Source organism: Anguilla anguilla, chromosome 10 (assembly GCF_013347855.1).
Source record: "Anguilla anguilla isolate fAngAng1 chromosome 10, fAngAng1.pri, whole genome shotgun sequence".
In the NCBI taxonomy this organism is placed as follows: Eukaryota; Metazoa; Chordata; class Actinopteri; order Anguilliformes; family Anguillidae; genus Anguilla; species Anguilla anguilla.
In genome coordinates, this window is record NC_049210.1 from 26,788,162 (window position 1) to 26,809,804 (window position 21,643).

Sequence of the window (21,643 nt, forward strand, 5' to 3'; positions counted from 1 at the left end):
AAACTGTCCATACAAAACTTTAGGGCTTGTTGACAGTAGATATGTACATATATATATATATATATAGTTAAGCCCAGAATTATTCATACCCATGCCAAATTTTGAGTTATAATGAATGTTTATTTGACAAACAGGTTTTTTCTGACTGGAAATGACATAAGAAGGTGACAAAAGACGGCAAGACATTATGTTAGAGATATTAATGAAAAATGTTACCTTTCTATGTTTTTTTTTAAACATTTTTACAAAAAATGTCATGTCCAATATTATTCATACCCCTTGAAATTGTTGCAAATGTTTGAGGAAATGCAGGCTTCTATACCATTCCAAATGGTCCTGGTAATTTCTACCATGTTCTAGAGCATTCTAATCAACTATAAATTGAGAACAGCTGATGCAGTTGTTCTCTAGCCAGTTTCTAGTCAATTGCAAGTCATGGCTAAAACCAAAGAGCTTAGTGAGGACCTCCTGTTGCGCATTGTGGCTGCTCACAAGAAGGGGAAAGGCTACAAAGCCATATCCAAGTGTTTTCAAGTGCCAGTGGCCACAGTGCAAAGCATCATCAAAAAGTACAAGGAGTTCCACACTGTGAAAAATCTCAAAAGGCGTGGTAGGAAGCCAAAAGTGACCCCTGCGCTGGCAAGAATGGTAGTGCAAGAGGCCAAGAAGTATCCAAGGATCACCACCAAGGCCATCCTGAAGAATCTGTGCAATTCTGGTACCAACATCTCAAGGCAGACACTCCAGCGGACACTGCACAAGGCTAGCCTCCATGGACGCCGACCAAGGAGGACTTCGCTTCTCTGAAACAGGCACACAAAAGCTCACCTAGCCTTCGCAAAAGCTCACCTGGACAAAGAAGACAGCTTTTGGTCATCAATTCTGTGGTAGGAGGAGACGAAAATGGAGTTGTTTGCACACAGGGACATGAATTTCGTTTGGCGAAAGAAAGGAGAAGCATTCAACCCCAAGAACACCATGGTGGTGGGAATGTAATGCTTTGGGGGTATTTTTCAACCAATGGGCCAGGCAACCTTGTCAAAGTAAACAGAATCATGAGAAAAGAGGACTACATTAAGATTCTGGAGGAAAACATCAGGCAGTCTGCAGAAAAACTTGGCATTGGGCAGCACTGGACCTTCCAACAAGACAATGATCCGAAACATACAGCCAAAGTGGTCAAGAAATGGTTAACAGAAAACAATATCAACGTTTTGGAGTGGCCAGAGTCCAGACCTGAATCCCATCACGAATCTGTGGAGGGAACTAAAGACCAGAGTGATGGCAAGGAAGCCTTCCAACCTCAAGGACCTAGAGATCTTTGCAAAAGAGGAGTGGTCCAAAATCCCAGTGGAGACATTACATTACATTACAGGCATTTGGCAGACGCTCTTATCCAGAGCGACGTACAACAAAGTGTATAACCATAACCAGGAACAAGTATGACGAAACCCCTAGAGAGAAGTACCGGTCCAAGTACAGGGAACAACCGCATAGTTCAACCTGGACCCTGGTGGTTAAACTGATTAACACTAACAACGAGGAGACATGCAAAAAGCTTGCTGGCAATCATAAGAACCGTCTGCTGTGATGGCAAATAAAAGCTTTGCCATTGATTACTGAGAAAGGGTATGAATAATTTTGGACATGGAATGTTTTGTCAAAATGTAAAAAAAAAAAAAAAATACATAAAAATAGGTAATATTTTTCATAAATACTTCTAACACAATGTCTTACCGTCTTTTGCCACCTACTTATGTCGTTTCCAGCCAGAAGAAACCTATTCGTCAAATAAAAATTCACTATAAACGGTGAATCAGCAGTATTCTTCAGAATTCTTACCTGACTTCTCTGGAGATTCGCTACCTCGCGCCAATCTCTTGCGTTTGGCAGTATTTTTATACTGTGGAGGAAGCCGGAGCGAGAAGGGCTGATGACAAGGCGGCTACGGAATACGTCTTGAATGTGAAAATTGTCTGTAAAAGACGCGTGTGTAAATAACAGAGCACGGCAGGGCTACTTACGGAAACGGTTGTCTCCCGTGAGTGTGTTTTAAACAGGAGGGGTGGCACTCACTTGCCACAGTGGTGGCCCGTGCGGGGGGGTAGTAGTAAACACAGTACACAGAGGAGACAACATGGAGCACAGCCAGGAGCAGGGGGAAACGCCACAACCGGTGGTAGCGCTGGCAAGGATGCTGGAGGGGATGGCGGCGATGCAGGAGTGGCAGGCGGCGATGCACGCCGAACAGCTGGAGGCTCTGCGGGCGCAGACCTCCCTCCAGACGCAGGCTCTACTGCAGCTGGCGGCTGCGGGAGAAACCAGCTCCCGAGAGCAACAGACCGGACCCCCCGTAGCTCTCCATCTTCCAAAAATGACCCCGGAGGATGACGCGGAGGCATTCCTTGAGGGGTTTGAGGTGGCCGCGAGGGCAAGTAAATGGCCGGAGGAGGAGTGGGTCGTCCGCCTCCTGCCCCTCTTAACTGGGGAAGCACAACAAGCTGCACACAGCTTACCCCCCACAGCGCGGACGGTCTATGTCAACCTGAAGAAGGCGGTCCTGGACCGCCTGGGATACAGCCCGGAAGAACACCGGTGGCGGTTCAGGGAGACGGCCTTGGAGAAGACCGACCGTTCGCATATGCCCAGAGACTGCTGGACATGGCGCATCGGTGGCTGCGACCGGAACTCCGGTCAGCCGACGAGGTGGTGGAGCTGGTGGCCCTCGAACGTTTTATCGATGGCCTCCCGGGGGAGACGGCGAATTGGGTGAGGTGCCATCGGCCGACCGGGTTGGCGGCCGCCGTCACCCTGGCGGAGGACCACCTGGCGCTCTACCTCCGCGGCCAGTCACAGCAGCAGCAGCAGCAGCAGCAAGGACGGGCAGACCCGGCTCCGCGCAGGAGAGCCCTTCCTCGTTCCCTTCCTTCCCCCCTTTCTTCCTCCCTTCCCCGTGCCCAAACCCCCGCATTTTCCCGCAACAACCCTTTTTTTTCTGTTTCCCCAGCCCCAGGCTCAGTGGCGACGGGATACGACCCACAGAGAGCTCCTCAGACGCCCGGACCGGGGTGTTGGCGGTGCGGACAACCGGGTCACCTGCGCCGCGAGTGCCCACTCATGGAGGTGGAGCAGGTGGTTCGTGTTGTCGGCCCGCCCACCTCCTCTCCCGACCCAGACGGAGCGTACTGTATTCCGGTAAGGATTCAAGGGAGTGAACACCAGGCGCTGTTGGACTCAGGGGCTATGCAGACCATGATTCGACAAAGCCTGGTTCGACCCGAGGCGTTGTTAGAAGCATCAAGGGTATCTATAAGGTGTGTGCATGGGGATTTACACGAGTACCCTATCGTCTCAGTGGAAATTTGGTGTCAAGGGAAAAAGCATAAAATAAAGGCTGCGGTTAGCTCCCGCCTCTCGCACCCTCTGATTTTAGGCACTGATTAGCCGGGGTTCCGCCAGGCAGCTGGTAAGGTGGGGGGGTGCGTTCACGACGGGTAGGGCTGTGTGATGTGTGTGCTGCTGTCAGCGGTGACGCGGGGTCGTCCGACGCGGCAGAGGGGGAGCCGGCACCAGTGGAGCCTCCGGGGGAGACTCCGCAGGTACCGGTGTTTCGCCCCATGGAGGATTTCCCACTCGAGCAGTCTCGTGATGACACCCTACGCTTTGCCTTTGACCACGTGATGTCCATTGATGGTCAACAGGTGCGCCCTGATGCAACACTCACTCACCCGTATTTTGTAATAATTCGGGATAGGTTATACAGAGTGTGTCGTGACACTCAGACTAATGAGGAAATCACCCAATTGCTGGTGCCTAAAAGCTCTCGGGAAATGGTTTTTCAGACGGCTCATTTTAACCCCATGGCTGGTCATTTAGGGTATGAGAAAACACTGAACCGGATAATGGACCGTTTCTATTGGCCGGGCATTTGGGCCGACAAACGTCGGTGGTGTGCGTCGTGCCCTGAATGCCAACTAGTAAATTCCCCGGCTATACCAAAAGCGCTGTTGCGCCCCCTTCCGCTAATGGAGGTCCCTTTTGAGAGAGTGGGGATGGACCTCATCGGGCCGTTTGATCGGAGCACGCAGGGATACCGTTTCGTGTTAGTTCTGGTGGATTATGCGACAAGGTATCCCGAAGCAGTTCCTTTGCGCAGCATTTCGGCAAAAAGTGTTGCGCAGGCATTGTTTCAAATAATCTCCCGAGTCGGAATCCCGAAAGAGATTCTGACTGATCAGGGCACACAGTTTATGTCACGCACACTACGCAAGCTGTACGGGTTATTGGGCATTCATTCTATTAGAACCAGCGTGTACCATCCCCAAACGGATGGGCTGGTTGAGCGTTTTAATAGAACGTTGAAGTCTATGATCCGGAAGTTCGTTCATGAGGATAGCCGTAATTGGGATAAGTGGTTATCTCCTCTGGTGTTTGCAGTGCGGGAGGTTCCCCAGGCCTCCACGGGATTTTTTTCCCTTTGAACTACTGTTCGGTAGGAAACCACGGGGGATATTGGACCTAGTTAAAGAAAACTGGGAGGAGGGTCCGAGTCCTAGTAAAAATGAATTACAATACGTGCTGGACCTGCGAGCAAAACTCCATACACTGGGTAAGTTGTCACGGGAGAATTTACTCGAGGCGCAGGCACGTCAGCAACAGCACTACGACAGAGGAGCTAAACTACGGCAATTTTCACCGGGAGATAAAGTTCTTGTGTTACTCCCTACCTCTAGTTCTAAATTACTCGCTAAGTGGCAAGGGCCCTTTGCGGTCACACGGCGAGTGGGGGAGTTGGTAGGTAAGCCTGATGGGTCTATTCGCTTCTGTGTGGATTATAGAAAGGTAAATGAAGTGTCACGGTTTGATGCTTATCCAATGCCTCGGGTCGACGAGCTCTTGGATCGGCTTGGCACGGCTCGATTTTTTTCGACGCTGGATTTAACCAAGGGTTACTGGCAGATTCCCTTATCTGCTAAATCTAAGGAAAAAACGGCTTTCTCCGCTCCGGATGGTTTGTACCAATTCAGGACACTTCCGTTTGGGTTATTCAGAGCCCCTGCCACCTTCCAGCGCCTGATGGATCGGGTATTGCGTCCGCATGCTGGTTATGCTGCTGCCTATCTGGATGATGTAATCATCCATTGCAGCAGTTGGGAGCAGCATTTGCAGCATGTGGGGGCAGTGCTCGAATCCTTAAGGCAGGCAGGGCTCACGGCTAACCCAAAGAAGTGTGCTATTGGCCGAGCGGAGGTACGGTATTTGGGGTACCACTTGGGAAGTGGACAGGTGCGACCTCTAGTGGACAAAACCGCTGCGATTGCAGCCTGTCCCCGACCCAAGTCAAAAAAAGAGGTAAGGAGGTTCTTGGGGCTGGCCGGCTATTACAGAAGGTTCATCCCGGCATTTTCGGAGCTAACCAGCCCCCTAACTGACTTAACCCGAAAAGGTGCCTCAGATCCGGTCCAGTGGACGGAACCGTGCCAGCGGGTGTTTGAGAGGGTAAAAGAAGCTCTCTGTGGGGAGCCGCTCTTGTTCACACCTAACTTCTCTCTCCCTTTTGTTTTGCAGACCGACGCGTCGGACAGAGGGCTGGGGGCTGTTTTGACCCAGCAGGTGGAGGGAGTCGACTGCCCCGTGCTGTACATTAGCCGAAAACTGTCACAACGGGAGGCGAAGTACAGCACGGTGGAGAAAGAGTGCCTCGCCATTCGGTGGGCGGTCGGAGCCCTCCGGTATTATCTTCTGGGTCACCCATTCACCCTCTGTTCGTACCATGCCCCCCTCCAATGGCTCCACCGCATGAAGGATACCAACGCCCGGATCACTCTGTGGTATCTGGCTTTGCAGCCTTTTAACTGGCTCCCCGGCCTAAGTTGGGTGGTGGGGGTATGTGGTGGGGTGGGCGTGGTTTGAGCGTCGGCTGCAGAGAGAGAGTGTGAGAGGAGCGGCTCTCGGATCCTTCGTCACAACTGTCAGCTGGAGGTAATCAGCGCCGATAATTGTTAATTGTTTAATTGCGCTGATTGCCTCTGATTGCTTTCAACAGTGAGCCTGGGGTTTTTAAAAGGAAGACCGGAAGCCGGAGCGAGAAGGGCTGATGACAAGGCGGCTACGGAACCGTCTTGAATGTGAAAATTGTCTGTAAAAGACGCGTGTGTAAATAAAAGAGCACGGCAGTGCTACTTACGGAAACGGTTGTCTCCCGTGAGTGTGTTTTAAACAGGAGGGGTGGCACTCACTTGCCACAGTTACATTTCTCAATTCAACCAGTTTATCTAAATAAGGTGTCTTACAAGACAACTGTCTCTCGCTGCCTTTCGATTGGGACCACCTACTTGTTGAGGATGCCAAATGTTGTCTCGATAGGCAGCTGCTTTCAACTGATTGACACACTGATGGTGTGTATAATAACTACTCAGTGTTTATGGATGTGGGGTGTTTATCTTCTGGAATGTTTATGGTATATTTATGCAATTTAACTGAGTGAATACCACTTCGATCTGATATCTCCTGTTTAGGATGAGCTGCCATCACCATATCCAACTGTCCAGGTGCAGGATGTCACTGACTGGAGGTCTGTGCTCACTCGAAGAGTCTCTGCAGTGGTCAAAGTGGTGGGCTGCCGGTCTGCAGGGCTCTTAGTGTGGATGAAGGCGTCATCGCTGCATTTTCTGCCTACTTCGTTTACAACTTAGCGTATCCATCTCGTCTGAAGAACACCCTGGTTTTCATTCAGCGGTAACTTCTGAAAATTTCTGAGGATGATGACAAGCCTCTACCTGTAACAGTGACCAGGGTAATTAACCTTTTGGATTAATGTCTGCCAGCAATGCCTCGTCCATTCTGTTGTCCTAAATGCTCTCGGAGAGCTTTCACGCTGGTTAAGTTAATCCAGCACATCGGTCTTATTCATGCACACGAGCCAAATTTTACAATAACTTGTGGCCTTAATAACTGTCAATCAACATTTTCAAAATACGAGTCCTTCAGACGCCATATTTACCGGAAGCATAAAGACATTATATTGCCTGTGGCCACTGCTCATGACATCCAGGAAACAGCAGTGGAGGAGGATGAGCAGGGGCCCAGTGGTGTTGTCGATGAATGAACTGTTGCTGCAATTTAGAGAAACCTTTTTGGCTTCATTCTGAAATGTAAGAAAAAAAGACACCTTCCTCAGGCTGTACAACAAGAAATACTGGATGATGTACATTTATTGTTTTACTTCTTCAAGGAAAACTATGATGCATTTCTTGTGTATCATCTTCCAAATCCAATAAATCCAAACTTGAAATGACTGAACCTGTAGACTATGCGCTGAGAGACTCAAGTGGTCGTAAGATTGGAAGCTACTCTTATGTTCCTATTTGTGATGTACTTCAGAAATACTGCTCTCACAAGGATGTTTGGGATTATGTGCAGACAGAGCAAAACTGTGAAAGAGATGTACACGTTCTAACTGATTATAGAGATGGACTTTATATCAGGAATCACAAAGTCTTTGCAGATCATCCAGATGCTCTAAGGCTGCACCTATATGAGGATGCATTTGAAGTGTGTAATCCACTGGGTTCTAAACACAACAGGCACAAACTTTGTGCAATTTACTACACTGTTGGAAACGTAGGTTCAAAGTACTGTTCACAGCTAAAACATATTCATCTAGCTTTACTAGCATTACTGTCACGTCAAACAGTTTTATTTAGACGTTATTTTGAAACCGTTACTGGATGACCTTGAGAAGCTGTCATTTGAAGGACTGAGTATCATTGCTAATGGCATGCAGAAACGTGTTTATGGAGCTGTAGCTGTCATATTGGGAGACAACCTGTCATCTCACATGATAGGTGGATTTAACATGTCTGTTAGTTCTGGTAGAATCTGTAGATATTGCTTGGCTACTCATTCCGACATGAAAAAAAACTTCAGTGAAGTTCAGATTTTGTTTTAAGAAATACTGATGTACACAGATACCACCTAGAGTGTGTGAAACAAAATCCAGAAAACAAAGGAATGTATGGAGTTTGTGGTGGATGTGTATTTGACCAGTTAGATTACTTTGATGTCACAACATATCTTCCTCCAGATGTCATGCATGATTTCTTGGAGGGTGTAGCACCGTTGGTGTTGAGGCTTGTTGTAAGTAAAGCTCATTGTGAAAAACACATTACCATACAAGAACTAAATGATGAACTGAGAAAAATGTCATTTGGACAAAATGATAGGACAAATAAGCTTGTGCCTCTGTCAGAAAAACTTTTACAGGACTTCAATGTTGTTGGATCTGCTTCACAGAAGTGGTGTTTATTCCGCCTGCTTCCTTTTTTGATGGCACACAGGGTACCTGAAGGCTGTAGCTACTGGCGGATCTATTTATTATGCCGTGAAATTGTTGACATAGTAATGGTGCCAGTTGTTAAAAAAGAGTATCTTCCTCTTCTTGACCAATTAGTTTCTGAGTTTTTGTATGGCATGGAAGAAGAGTTTGGAAATGTCATTACTCCAAAATGTCATTACTTGATGCATTATTCCTGCCTGATGTTGTCCTATGGTCCTTTACGGCCTTTATGGTGCATGAGATTTGAAGGGAAACATCAATATTTCAAACAGGTAGCTAGTTCCTCTAGGAACTCTGTCAATGTTACATCAACTTTAAGCAGCCGCCATCAATATAGACAGTGTTGGGAATTTTCCTCAACTAATATGTTGGGAGAGTATGAGAAGGTTGTGGGACACAGTGTGAGCACACTGTTACAGTCTCTTCCTTCAGCTCTTCAGCATTCCATAACTGATTTTCAGGACATAACACTTTTAGCAAGTAACAGAGTTAGTGATGAATAGTGTTAAGTACTGTGTGAGAGATGTCTTTGTTGTGGGTCACATGCACTCCGAAGATATTCCTTTGTTTTTTCAGATTAAATATATTCTTAACATACACACAGATTGGGCGTTATGTGGAAAATTATTAATTCCTCTTTCCTTCTGTTATCATTACTATGCCTACTTGGTGAAATATGAGAAGGACTGGACTGTCCTTGACCCTTTTGAGGTGGTTGATCATCAAGCTTTGGACACATACAGTGTTGATGATAAACTGCTTGTTAGTATGTGGCATTTATGTTAAAAACGAAAACCAAATACGGTGCTCCCTCGCTATACCGCCCCTGTTATAACGCCATGCACTCACCTACTGCCAACAAATCTTCATGCCTAAATGTCAACTAGTCCCATAGAAAGCCATTGTTTTTATCCCCCGCTATACCGCCACCCCCTGCTATCACCAACTTTCCCCCTTGGTTTTTGAGCGGCGGTATAAAGAGGGAGCACTGTACTACAGTTAATTGAGTTTGTTCAGTAGGTCTCAGTTATCAATGTAGTAAAATGTGCATTTTAATGGTGATGGTATTTGTATTTTAATGTTTTATTGTTTTTTGACGAGATCCTAAAACTTATGTAGTTCATTTTATGCTGTGCATTTTAATGATGATGTTACTAGGCTTTGGACACATACAGTGTTGATGATAAACTGTTTGTTAGTATGCTTGCATTCCTGTAAAAAAACGAAAACCAAATACTACAGTTAATTGAGTCTGTTCAGTAGGTCTCAGTTATCAATGTAGTAAAATGTATGCAAATTGGGGGGGGCATGAACTGCTGTGCACTTTGCATTTTTTGACATGAGATCCCCTCGGATAAGACTGTTATGTATGGGTAGTTCATTTTATGCTGTGCATTTTAAAGATGATGTTACTTTGTATTTTAATGTTTTGTTGTTTTTTGACATGAGGTCCCTGTGGATAAAATTGTTATGTAGTTCATTTTCAGGACTAGAATAAATTTATATTCAATCTGAAGTTGTGGTTTGTCTTATTTTTTTTTCACTAAAGGAGTATATCATGAAGGAACCTTTTTGCCACTTAAAGGTACAAAATGGCTTTGTCACTTGGGTGGTACCCTAATGAGACAAAATTGTACCTTTTCAAGAGGTACATTTGTTGTACCATTGCATAAGGTACATAGTTGTTCCTCAAGGGTACACTATTGTCCCTTAGAAGGTACAAACAAGTAAGGTACAATTTTGTTCCTTTGACTAAAGGTACAAAAGACGTACCCTTGAGGGTACCACCCCAGTGACAAGCTTTTGTACCTTAAACGTACAGTTTTGTACTTTTTTTTTTCGGACAGTACGGAGACAACTCCGTCAGTTCACAACTCCGAAAGTTCGTTCAAATTAAACAATTTTAACCACAGAGATTTAGTAACAAACTCCGTCTTTCGAGGAAAAATAATAAAGTAAAATTAATACCAAAACGAAAATATCAAGTAGGCATTCAACAGTTAGGTGGTTATCACAGACTATGAGTTTATGTTAGTGGGAACATGTAAGCCTGTGTCGGGGCAAGTGGAGAGAATAAAATCTGCGTTTTCAGTGGAGATTATTAAAACCAACGGATCTGGGATCTTGGGGAAGTTAAGTTTCTGGAATCTCTTACTTTTTAGTTAATAACAGCTCTGGCAATGAGAAAAAGTAAAAGGGAATTTAAAAACTCCAAACCAGTCCCTTGCGCTGTTGTCTGTTTTCTTAGGTTAAATTCCTCCCTCATGAAAACGGTAGAATATCCAAAATTCCTTAATCCAGAGGTGAACGTAGTACTCTGCATTGCTTCAGTATATATCCAGCTGTATAAATGGATACAATGTAAAGTGCTATGTAAAAAGTTGTGTAAGTCGCTCTGGATAAGAGCGTCTGCTAAATGCCTGTAATGTAATAATGTAATGTACTCTCCCATGGTAAATCAACAGAAAAAACCAGAGAATACAATAGGATACAATTTTAACTTTCGTCTTCAATTCCTTTGTTCATGGATTTTTCAACTTCCCGCTACGTCTCACTTCCGTCCTCTGTCTAATCTCCAGAATTTTCCACTTCCCTTCCATCATACCTCACTTCCTCTCTTTTTTAAACTTTCTAAACCCAATCGTCATTTTACTAATTAATTTAAAACATAGAAATCAGGGCCGGCCCGACCCAATAAACAAAGTAAACATTTGTTCAGGGCCCCGCGATTGGTTCGGGGCCCCCACCCTCCAAGATAATAATTTTTATTAGGGGTCCAAGCAGCGAAGCCGGTGGAACCCTATTGTATCTGTTAGGATTATTATTATTATTAGGGGTCGAAGCAGCGAAGCTGGTGGAACCCTATTGTATCTGTTAGGATTATTAGGGGTCCAAGCAGCGAAGCTGGTGGAACCCTATTGTATCTGTTAGGATTATTATTATTAGGGGTCCAAGCAGCGAAGATGGTGGAACCCTATTGTATCTGTTCGGATTATTATTATTAGGGGTCCAAGCAGCGAAGCTGGTGGAACCCTATTGTATCTGTTCGGATTATTAGGGGTCCAAGCAGCGAAGCTGGTGGAACCCTATTGTATTTGTTAGGATTATTATTAGGGGTCCAAGCAGCGAAGCTGGTGGAACCCTATTGTATCTGTTAGGATTATTATTATTATTTAGGGGTCCAAGCAGCGAAGCTGGTGGAACCCTATTGTATTTGTTAGGATTATTATTATTAGGGGTCCAAGCAGCGAAGATGGTGGAACCCTATTGTATCTGTTCGGATTATTATTATTATTATTAGGGGTCCAAGCAGCGAAGCTAGTGGAATCCTATTGTTTTTGTTCAGATTATTAGGGGTCCAAGCAGCGAAGCTGGTATAACCCTATTGTATCTGTTAGGATTATTAGGGGTCCAAGCAGCGAAGCTGGTGGAACCCTATTGTATCTGTTAGGATTATTATTAGGGGTCCAAGCAGCAAAGCTGGTGGAACCCTTTTGTATCTGTTCGGATTATTATTATTATTATTAGGGGTCCAAGCAGCGAAGCTGGTGGAACCCTATTGTATCTGTTCCGATTATTATTAGGGGTCCAAGCAGCGAAGCTGGTGGAACCCTATTGTATCTGTTAGGATTATTAGGGGTCCAAGCAGCGAAGCTGGTGGAACCCTATTGTATCTGTTAGGATTATTATTCTTATTATTATTTTTCCGCTAAAAGTGTCTGAGGCTCAGCAACCATAAGTCCTGGAGCAACCAAATTTGGCAGGTGGGTTCCTATGGCCCCCCACTACTCAGGCACTAAAAATCAGCCAGATGGTGGCGCTATAACAAAGGGTAACGTGTAAAAGCCCATAACTCCCACACCATGAGTTAGATCAACACAAAACTTCATCGACCTATGCATCTGAACGTGCTCTACAACTTTGCCATTGGCCCCACCTATGTCCGCCATATTGTTTGCCCGCCGTTTAGACTTTTTAGTTGGGGCGTGGCAGTTTTCTCCGCTAAAATGTCTGAGGCTCAGCAACCATAAGTTGTAGACCAACCAAATTTGGTAGGTGGGTTCCTATGGCCCCCCACTACTCAGGCACTAAAAATCACCTATGTCGGCCAGATGGTGGCGCTATAACAAAGGATCATACTTTAAAAGGTCATAACTCCCACACCGTAAGTCAGATCAACACAAAACGTCATCGACTGATGCATCTGAATGTGCTCTACAACTTTCCAATTGGGAGCACCTATGTCAGCCATATGGTTTGCACACCATTTGGACTTTTTCATTAGGTGGGGTGCGGAAAAGCTGGAGCTCCAAATCTAAACGGTTACGACATCGAGTAAACTTCTTTACGGCAAGCGACAACCATGGCGAGGCAAGTAATCCGACACCGTAGGTCTAGTTTTTAGCAGTGAGGGGAGGGTCTGAGCGTCGCGGAAGCAATTGAAGACAGTGCTAGTCGGAGTGCATGCTAGGCTTCCAAAAGTTTTTTAGTTAAATCTTTTTGAGAGGATGAATAATTACTTTTCTTGAGCCTGGATCCATTTGAAGACAATATCGGGTGAGTTTGTTTAGTCTTTAAATCCGTCATTATGCTGAGAGAAATCGTATTCTCAATTTAATCTCTAAATTGACTGTAAGCTTAGGGTTGTAACTAGGTAGTTGTTTCGTAGGTGACTTAACTCGTCTTAACTATTGCTTGTATTTTTGCATAGACTGCGTTGTTGCTGTTCTTGTTTGTGTTAGTGTTAATCAGTTTAACCTACAGGGTCCAAGTTGAACCATGCGGTTGTTCCCTGCACTTAGAACGGTAGGCTGCTGCCCTCTAGGGTTTTTGACACACTTGCTCCTGGTTATGGTTATACATTTTGTTGTACGTCGCTCTGGATAAGAGCGTCTGCCAAATGCCTGTAATGTAATGCAACATTCCGTAGCAACAAGATAAACCCGACATTAGCCCTAAAATATGCCAATACAGCAGTGAGAACGCTGCTCACTGAATAATGAAATAAACGAGACAAAGTTTTTTTAAATTATGCCATGTCATTCTACATTCAATATCTGTGACTAAACATTGAATAAATATACAATCTTACCATTGGTTTTATGCGTAGAGATGTCCCTTTTGCGAATGAGTGGTCATATATTGTCTTGGACAATCCGTTTGCGAAATATACGCGCATCTGTGACGCCTGGGTCTGCTATCTTCAATGATATTTGTGCGTAATACCACACTTGTTGCTTACGGCGTTGTCGCCCTTTTTACTGCAATTTGGCTTGATTGACAACTCATTTATTCCGTAGGTGAGAGTATAAGCTTCCTAACGATGTATAACATGTCTGATTTTGCTTTTGGAATAGCGTTTTATAGGTCAGCATAACCAAAATTTTTCTTATCTGCCAATGTCTAAATAAATAAAACGGTAGGCTGCTCTGCGGCCAGCACGCAGGTCGCGAGTTGATATTACGTCTTTTTTTTTCGTTTTTTCTCAATGTCGTCTTTATTATTTGAAATGCGTATTTATGTGTTATTATTCTATCTGTCTCTGTGGCGCTCTGAGATGTGCATTCTCTGCTAAGCTGAGCAATGGTTTGGAATATGTGTCTGACGTAGTGTTGCACGGTATACCAAAACTTCAGCACTTTCTCTGTACTTAAAAAAAAAAAAAATGGTTCGGTATTAGAATATTCCGATGTTCGGTAGTTTTGAGTCAAATGTAAAAGCCAGGGAAAATTGTCTCCCGCATTACTGATTGAGAGGATGAAAAGTGTAATTTGTCAGAATCTTCGCTAGAAGGCAGTAGCAACTAAGGTTGCCAAGTGAGGTGACTTGCGCTTGTGCACTCAGCTCCTTGATACAGCGCAAGCTTTGACTCAGTTCACTTCAGTAGCAATAGATGTTCTAATTTGTAAATATTTTATTATAGATAGATGCTGTATTGTTATTGAAATATTCTGTTTTTAAATCTATTTAAAGGTGAAAGACCTGTTTTAAAGATTATTTAGTTTACAACTGTTTAATTTTTGAAATATATTTAACATATTTTTCTATTGTTCAGTGTTGTAACAGTATAGGCCTATGCATATTAATATGTTGAAGAGGCTTCAACTTAAAGGTTGTTAATGAACCAGGTTGTTAATAAACCATGAATTCGAAAATGAGGTCAACCCTTGTGGACATTACGTTTCTGATCTATTAAGGCAATTTCAGTATCGTTAGGTACCGAGTACTGAATCAGTATCGCTTCAGTATCGAGTATCGTGATACTAAACCTGGTATCGGTATCAAAGTCAAAATTTTGGTATCGTGACAACACTAGTGTGACGCTTTTTTTAGTTGCGGCATGGAAGCGCTACAGCTGTACATACACGCTCGGCCATCTAAGTGTTACGACATGCCATCTAAGTGTTACGACATAGTAAAGGCCTTTACGGGAAGCGGCCAGGACACATCCATGACGACGCAACTAAGTCATCGCCAGCGTCTCTTAGCACAAAATTGGCCATAAGTCATCAATATTTTATAGAATCATCATGATATTCAGTAGATATGTTGGGTGAACTTATATGTGGACAAAATCACTTTAAAATCGCTCCATAGGGGGTGCAATAGTGCCAGAAATGTGTATGCCCAATGCTTGGACCCCTCCCAATGCCGCTTGCGGCTTTAATAAGTTTTATTTTTTATTCAAATGGATACATGCAATGTGCTTTATATTTATATGTATATTAACAACGTGTAGTAATAAAATAAGAGCTTGTCACCTACTGTAATATTGGCTCGTTTTCATTGTTTACAGGAAAAAGTACAATATGGGCAACGACAACCTTTCCATACGATTTGCTGCGCTGTAATTTTGTTTGTCCTGCTATCCTGAACTCCGGTACTGACAATCTAAGCAGTACAAGGTGAAACTTATTCAAGATGTCATTGCCTAGTGCTGATAAATGTAGCCTACCCCATCACTTAATTGTGCTATGTCTGTGTTTTTTAAAATCATGAAATACACTGTAAGAGATGACACATCCACTGAAAAACGAACATTTGCATCCTTATAAAAGCCGTCAGTAGTAGCCTACAATTAAAAGGGAACCTTGAAGTGACTTCAAAAACAATGGTGTTCTACGAAATGTGGAAGCCACTGACGTGATGGTCGGTCTTTCACAGCATACAGACTAATTTCTAGGGCTGCCCCCGACCAAAGATTTTCCTAGCCGACTAGTAGTCGTTAGTTCAAGCCATTAGTCGACTAGTCGTCGCACGTTTATGATATAAATTTTATTATTTAAATATACATTTTGGGGGGAATCAGAAAATGGTTTGAGTTCCAGGGCTGAGAAAGAATGTTATAAATAACATTGTTAACACTGTGCTACATTACAGAGAAATACAAAACCGTAATAATGAGCCTTTAGAATATAAATTTAGCAAGTGCACGCACAAAGCGAGCCGCCTGTTAATGACAATGCTAACGGCAAACGCGATAATGATTCTGAATGTGTCAGAACAACCAGCAAGGAGACTGAACATTTTGTTAATTTATTTCTGAACATGAACTGAACATTTTGTTAACACAGTATAACATCACACAACTTATGAACTTGTAACACTAACACAATAACTTATAAAACATAATAAATACATTTAAAAAAGCATTTTGTTAAAAAACTAAATTGAAAAAATATTTTTGTTTCTTTTTAAAATGTAAATAAATGCAAGGGTTTAAAGTTAGTGTCCTGCCGATCATGTCGGTCCAGACACCAAACTGTAAGGATTTTAAATTAAGTGACAGGGACTAAGCGACCAAGTGATTAAGAAGATTAAGAAGTTTATTTAGATGTGTTTGGCAATGAGGACCAAGTTAATCTGACTCCATAAATATGTATTGTGGAAGTTTGTGCGAATACGGGTTTGCATATACGTGCATTGACTGGGGTGTGCTGAAATAGTGGGTGGCAAGATTTGACCCCGGAGAGCAAGACTATCTACTGCTACCAGGCATTCATCTAATTGTTCATTGACATTAAGACCTTCTATTCTGGCAGGTAAAGGTGCTACTCATCTGGGAATCTTGCAAATAATGTCATGCCATGAATGGCAACTTTTAATCTGAAAAATGTGCTTGTCCGGGTACCGAAACTAACATCTATCCCAGGGAGCCCTAACTAAGGATACTTCATCTGGTTAGTGAAACTATCTAAATATCCCGGACTATGACCCAATTACTATTTATGTAAAACAATACTAGGATCCATCTGGACAATGAACCAAACATCTGTCCCGGAGCAGCTGAACTTCCGGTCAGTGAAACTATCACTATGCCCAGTGAGAAACCCATATTACGGTGTTACCCCTAAACTGTATCTAAGGCCAATACATTGACTGGTCCTCGCAGAGATGCACACCCTGTTCAGTGTATATGCAAACCACGTATGTTAGATGCACTGAAAAGGAAAACAGTTTATAATGATTATGACCATTGACATTAACCAAGGATAGGCAGTTAGATTCTATAAGAAAAGACATACAAAGACAAATAAAAGGAACACAAAGAGACGAATGATGCATGCTGAAATTTACAAAATACTCATATGAGAAGACTATGGTACCAGGAGAACTGACAAGCAGATTCACCTTCGACAGTGGTACCAGGACAACTGTTAAGCAGATTCTCCCCGAATGTTTGTTTGGACTTCCCTTAAATGCATTCCTGAGCAAGCCTTCCATGCCCCATAGCTCCCTTGGTTTGCCCAAATAAGGTCTGGACACGAATACCCTCCACACCACCAAGAGACCCCCACCCCCTACTACTTTCCTTGAGGGAGCATACTCCCCCTCCCCTGTAGACACAGGGGAACCATTAAAAACCTAGTAACAGTTATAAAATACTTTGTACAATGGCATGTGATCCCATGATTTTATCTGTCTCTAAGATACTTTTCTATGGAGGCCCAAGGTGGTGGTCTTTCTATAATCCAAACACTTATGTAGGCAGGCAATACATACCTGGGATAAACCTCCCCATACCAACTTATAAGAGCTAAGTGTGCCTGTCTGCACATACAGTGTCCCCCACAGCAGAGGTGTTACTAGGATGTCATCTTTGGGTGGGCAACAACAAAAATGTTGCTTTTCCTAAACAGGGCATGTAAACAAGGGCGTTGTTTAATTTTGAGAAGGAGAGAGGTGGGGGGGGGGGGGGGGGGGGGGGGGGGCGGGCAACAAAAGGAATACAATTACAGCATTCAATTTTTGTAGGGGGGTCCGGGGCCATTACCCCGTGAAACAGAAAAAAATAATTAAACTCTGTAACACTAAACAAATGTCTCATTTAGTACAGTCACACCGATTTTGATCCGGGCTGCAAAAACGATGCAATGACATTCTAAAACAGCTGTTGTACCCATAGAGACAGAGCGCAATGAAGTCCTGCCCACCCCGGAGGGGAAAACAATTCATCGCTCTCCATTGACTTTGTATTGCGTGAAGGTGCCTCCTTATCATTTCCTTCTGCTAGCAAACAACAGGAAAATGTCTAAAAGCTGCTGTGTGATGGGATGCACTACCAACAGGGTAAAGAACCCAGAACTAAGTTTTTATAAGCTGCCGAACCGAAAAACTGCTGTTCTCATTCACTTTAGCTTACAGATGGCAGAGATGTGGGTGTGAATTTGCGAGGCTATCAACATTTCTGATTGTAGTCACAACGACCAGTTTGTTATCGTTAGAAAGTTTAGAACGAATAGCCAGTTTGTAAAACAAGAAAGCAAGGTAGCTTTAATAGTAAGTTACTATCTGTCCTAACATTGGAGTCTAGTGGCGTGTCAGCGAGCAAGCTAGCTACAATCTACAGTACGTTACTGTCATTCGAATTAAGTTGGAGTTGGCTAGCGACGTTGATTCAACAAGCTTGTAGATGGCTAAGAAGGGGCAAATACCGTATTTCAGAGACCGTTTTAATTTTGTCGCTACACTGAAGTAGCAAGCTAGAGCTAGACTAACCAGGTATGTGGATTTTAACTACAGCGGTGTGTCGAATCCTCATATTTTCATTTGTGGTACAGCTCGCTAGACGAGCATTGGATCAGCACAGCAGCAACGCTCGAGCGCAAAACTGTTATCATCTGCTGTAGAGGTTGTGGGAGAAACTAATCCCAGCCTGGGCCAGTTGGACTGAGAGTTCCCACCACACTGTTAATCCCTTCTTTAAGTAATAAACGCAATCCACAGAGTCAGATGTAAATGGGTTTATTGTATATGACTCAAAGTTACATACAAGAAACCTGGCTGGTCTGCACGAAGCAGCTCTGATCTCAACTACATCCTTCCTTTATACCAGAGCAGGCTGGTCCATAGAGGCAGAGGCAGTTGCTCCTCCTCTATTTTTGAGAGGCACGAGGGAGATCAAAATATAGAAAAGAGTAATTGGTTGAAATAAACCATTACCAAATTTCAGTATCATTTATAAAATATTTTTTCTCTCTTTGGAAAAAATCCATTATTGAAATGCTGATTAAAATGCTTCAACAGAGACACCTGCAGGGCAGGCAAGAGGGGAAAGGGCAGTCCTGTGTGAAGTGGTGGTGGTGGGCAGAGGAGGACGGGCTCCTGCTGTCCTCCTTAGGGTGGGATCTCTTATATCAATTTAATGTACTTCATTTTTTTTCATGCTAATCTGTTATTGGCTAAAACACGTAAAATGATGCTCCAACGGAGGACGTCCTCCTTAACCAAATAACAACCAGAACACAATATTGACATCGCGTTGGTCCAATGATAATTTCCAAGTTTCATCTTCAATTCTCTACTACTGTATTGTATTATAATGTTCAAATTGCGAACTACTTTTAAACACATCACTAAAAAATTAGTTTTATTTTATTTAGGACTTTTCAACCAGAGGATGCTGGTCCACAGAGGCAGATGAGGTTGTCCAAATTTCCTTTTTTTCAGATTTCCCTTTTTTTATCGAGCAGTGGCTAGCTACTTGCATTAGCCAACGCAGTTAGCTTGTTGTAGCAGCCCTGAAGGACTGCTAAAGAGCAACTTGCAGGTTACATTTTTTACAAAATGTATACTTTTCAAATGACCATTTTTTTTTTTTTACAAGACATAAGGATACAAATTTGTAACAGAAGGGAGTCTGCCTGCCTTTAGCCCAATGTGCAGTAGTAAGTGGTAGTGAGTCTGAGCAGTTGTGATATAGTGAATTTGTCTTTTTTCAGTAGTTTTATATTGCATTTCACAGTGCATCATAATGATACATTATTGTGTTTGTGTTTGACGAAACATTGTTGACAATGCTTCGTCAGGTGCAGCGTCTTTTACTGCTACCACAGAGTGAATGAGTAAGTGAATGCGATGATGAGAAAACTTTTGGTTACGCTGACCTCTAAAACGTTATACATCGTTAGAAAACTTATACTCTCACCTACTGAATAACTGAATCAAGCCAGACTGTACTAAAAAGGGCAACAATGCCGTAAACAACACGTGTGGTATTACGCACAGCTATTTTGGAAGGTACCCAGGCGTCACAAATGCGTGTATATTTCACAAATGGATTGTCCAATACAATATATGACCACTCAGTTTCAAAAGGGACATTGCTACGTATAAAACCAATGGTAAGGTTGTATATTTATTCAATATTTAGTCCTGGATATTGACTGTAGAATGGCATGGTATAATAATATCTCATAAAAAACATGTTTTCAAGGTACAAAAATGCCAAGTTACTCACACATACAAGACATACACCATCTATAACTCATTCATTCAGACTGCCAAAATCCAGGCCTGCCATTAAAAGTATTGATATCAAAATGACGCCAAGTTATGGTACTACAAACAGTATAGGCTAGCTTGCCTCACCGATATTAAATAAGATGTATTCCAAAGCAATGCTACCCAATATTTCCTCAATTCTTTCAAGTCACGCTGAGACTGTGAACAACTTCAAACGACGACTGAAGACCCACCTCTTCAGGCTGCACCTCTCTCCAACCCTCCCTTCCCCCCTGTAAATGACTAAACTTAGGGTTGTAACTAGGCAGCTGTTTCATAGGTTACTTAGTTGATGCACCTGTCTTAACGACTACTTGTATTTTTATTTTATTTTTATTTTTCCATAGATTGCGTTGTTGCCGTTCTCGTTGTTAGTGTTAATCAGTTTAACCATCAGGGTCCAAGTTGAACTATGCGGTTATTCCCTGTACTTGGACCGGTACTTCTCTCTAGGGGTTTCGTCATACTTGTTCCTGGTTATGGTTATACACTTTGTTGTACGTCGCTCTGGATAAGAGCGTCTGCCAAATGCCTGTAATGTAATGTAATGTAATGTGGGGAACCCTGAAAAGTGCCAAACTCTCGGTGCTGTATAGGTATGGGGCATGCCCCCGCCAAGGCGTAACTTGGTGGGATGGCATACCTGCCATCCCAATTATTGTTCAACTTGACCGCTGAATAGAGGGTTGTGTAAAATTCCCACTGTAACATACTGGGTGCTACATCACCCCTAGTTGGACTGACATGTTTCTAGTGACACATTACGCACACACGAGGTTCATTCCCATCCAGAGCCCGCAGTGATTAGATGTGTCTTTCCCCCTCGTTCACCTGGCCCCTTTTTTATATTTATCCTTTGTGTTGTAATATGATATATGATAATATGATATTTGTTCCTTATGGAATATGGGGATAAACTTCAGGTACATTACCTTACCTTAGTTGTATAGAAAGTTTGAATTAGGTTGCTAGTTGGATTATTGCTACATTTGAACATAAGAACATAACAGGATTCTACTCCAGATCTGCTCGGCTCGGCCCCCCAGCTCTCCCTCTGCATTCACCCCTGCCTCCACGGCCAGCTGCTAGCCCGGCTCCCCATTCTTCCAGCTATCTTCCCAGCTCCGCCCACTCCCTGGCTGTCCATTGTCTGTTCCCTCTACCCCTAATAAATACTCTGCTTTACCTTAATTCAGTCTCCCTGCCTCTGTGCCTTGCACGTGGGTTCACCAGCCTAGAGCCCCCCTAATAGTACGATCTGGCCTTTGAAATGGACCCAGCAGACACAGACTCCCTCGCCCAAACCCTCGCCGGTCAAAACGCTCTGCTGGAGCAACATGACCATGCCCTGAAGACTCTCCTGGATCATGTCAAGGATTTCTCACGTTCTCTCTCCGAGCTACAAGGCAGATTCTCTGCACAGAGCCCTCAACCAGCCCCTAGTGTCCCCCTCCCTAGTGTCTCTCCTCCACCCCGCGAGCCATTTGTCCCCGCTCCCGATCGTTATGACGGCAACCCTGG

General features: G+C 43.6%; 1 protein-coding gene across 2 annotated transcripts; it reads left to right on the plus strand.

The window, feature by feature from the left end:
• The first annotated feature begins 1,682 nt into the window (after nt 1-1,682).
• Nucleotides 1,683-9,848, plus strand: LOC118237310. Of its 2 annotated transcripts, none has more exons than XM_035435879.1 (2): nt 1,683-3,195; nt 6,519-9,848. In XM_035435879.1, exons 1-2 carry the CDS (start codon nt 2,440-2,442, stop codon nt 6,693-6,695), a joined length of 933 nt encoding a protein of 310 aa, XP_035291770.1. In that variant the 5' UTR covers nt 1,683-2,439; the 3' UTR covers nt 6,696-9,848. The 2 variants fall into 2 exon arrangements, with proteins under 2 accessions (XP_035291770.1, XP_035291769.1); XM_035435878.1 differs by lacking the exon at nt 6,519-9,848 and adding an exon at nt 5,569-5,925.
• The last annotated feature ends 11,795 nt before the right edge of the window (nt 9,849-21,643 follow it).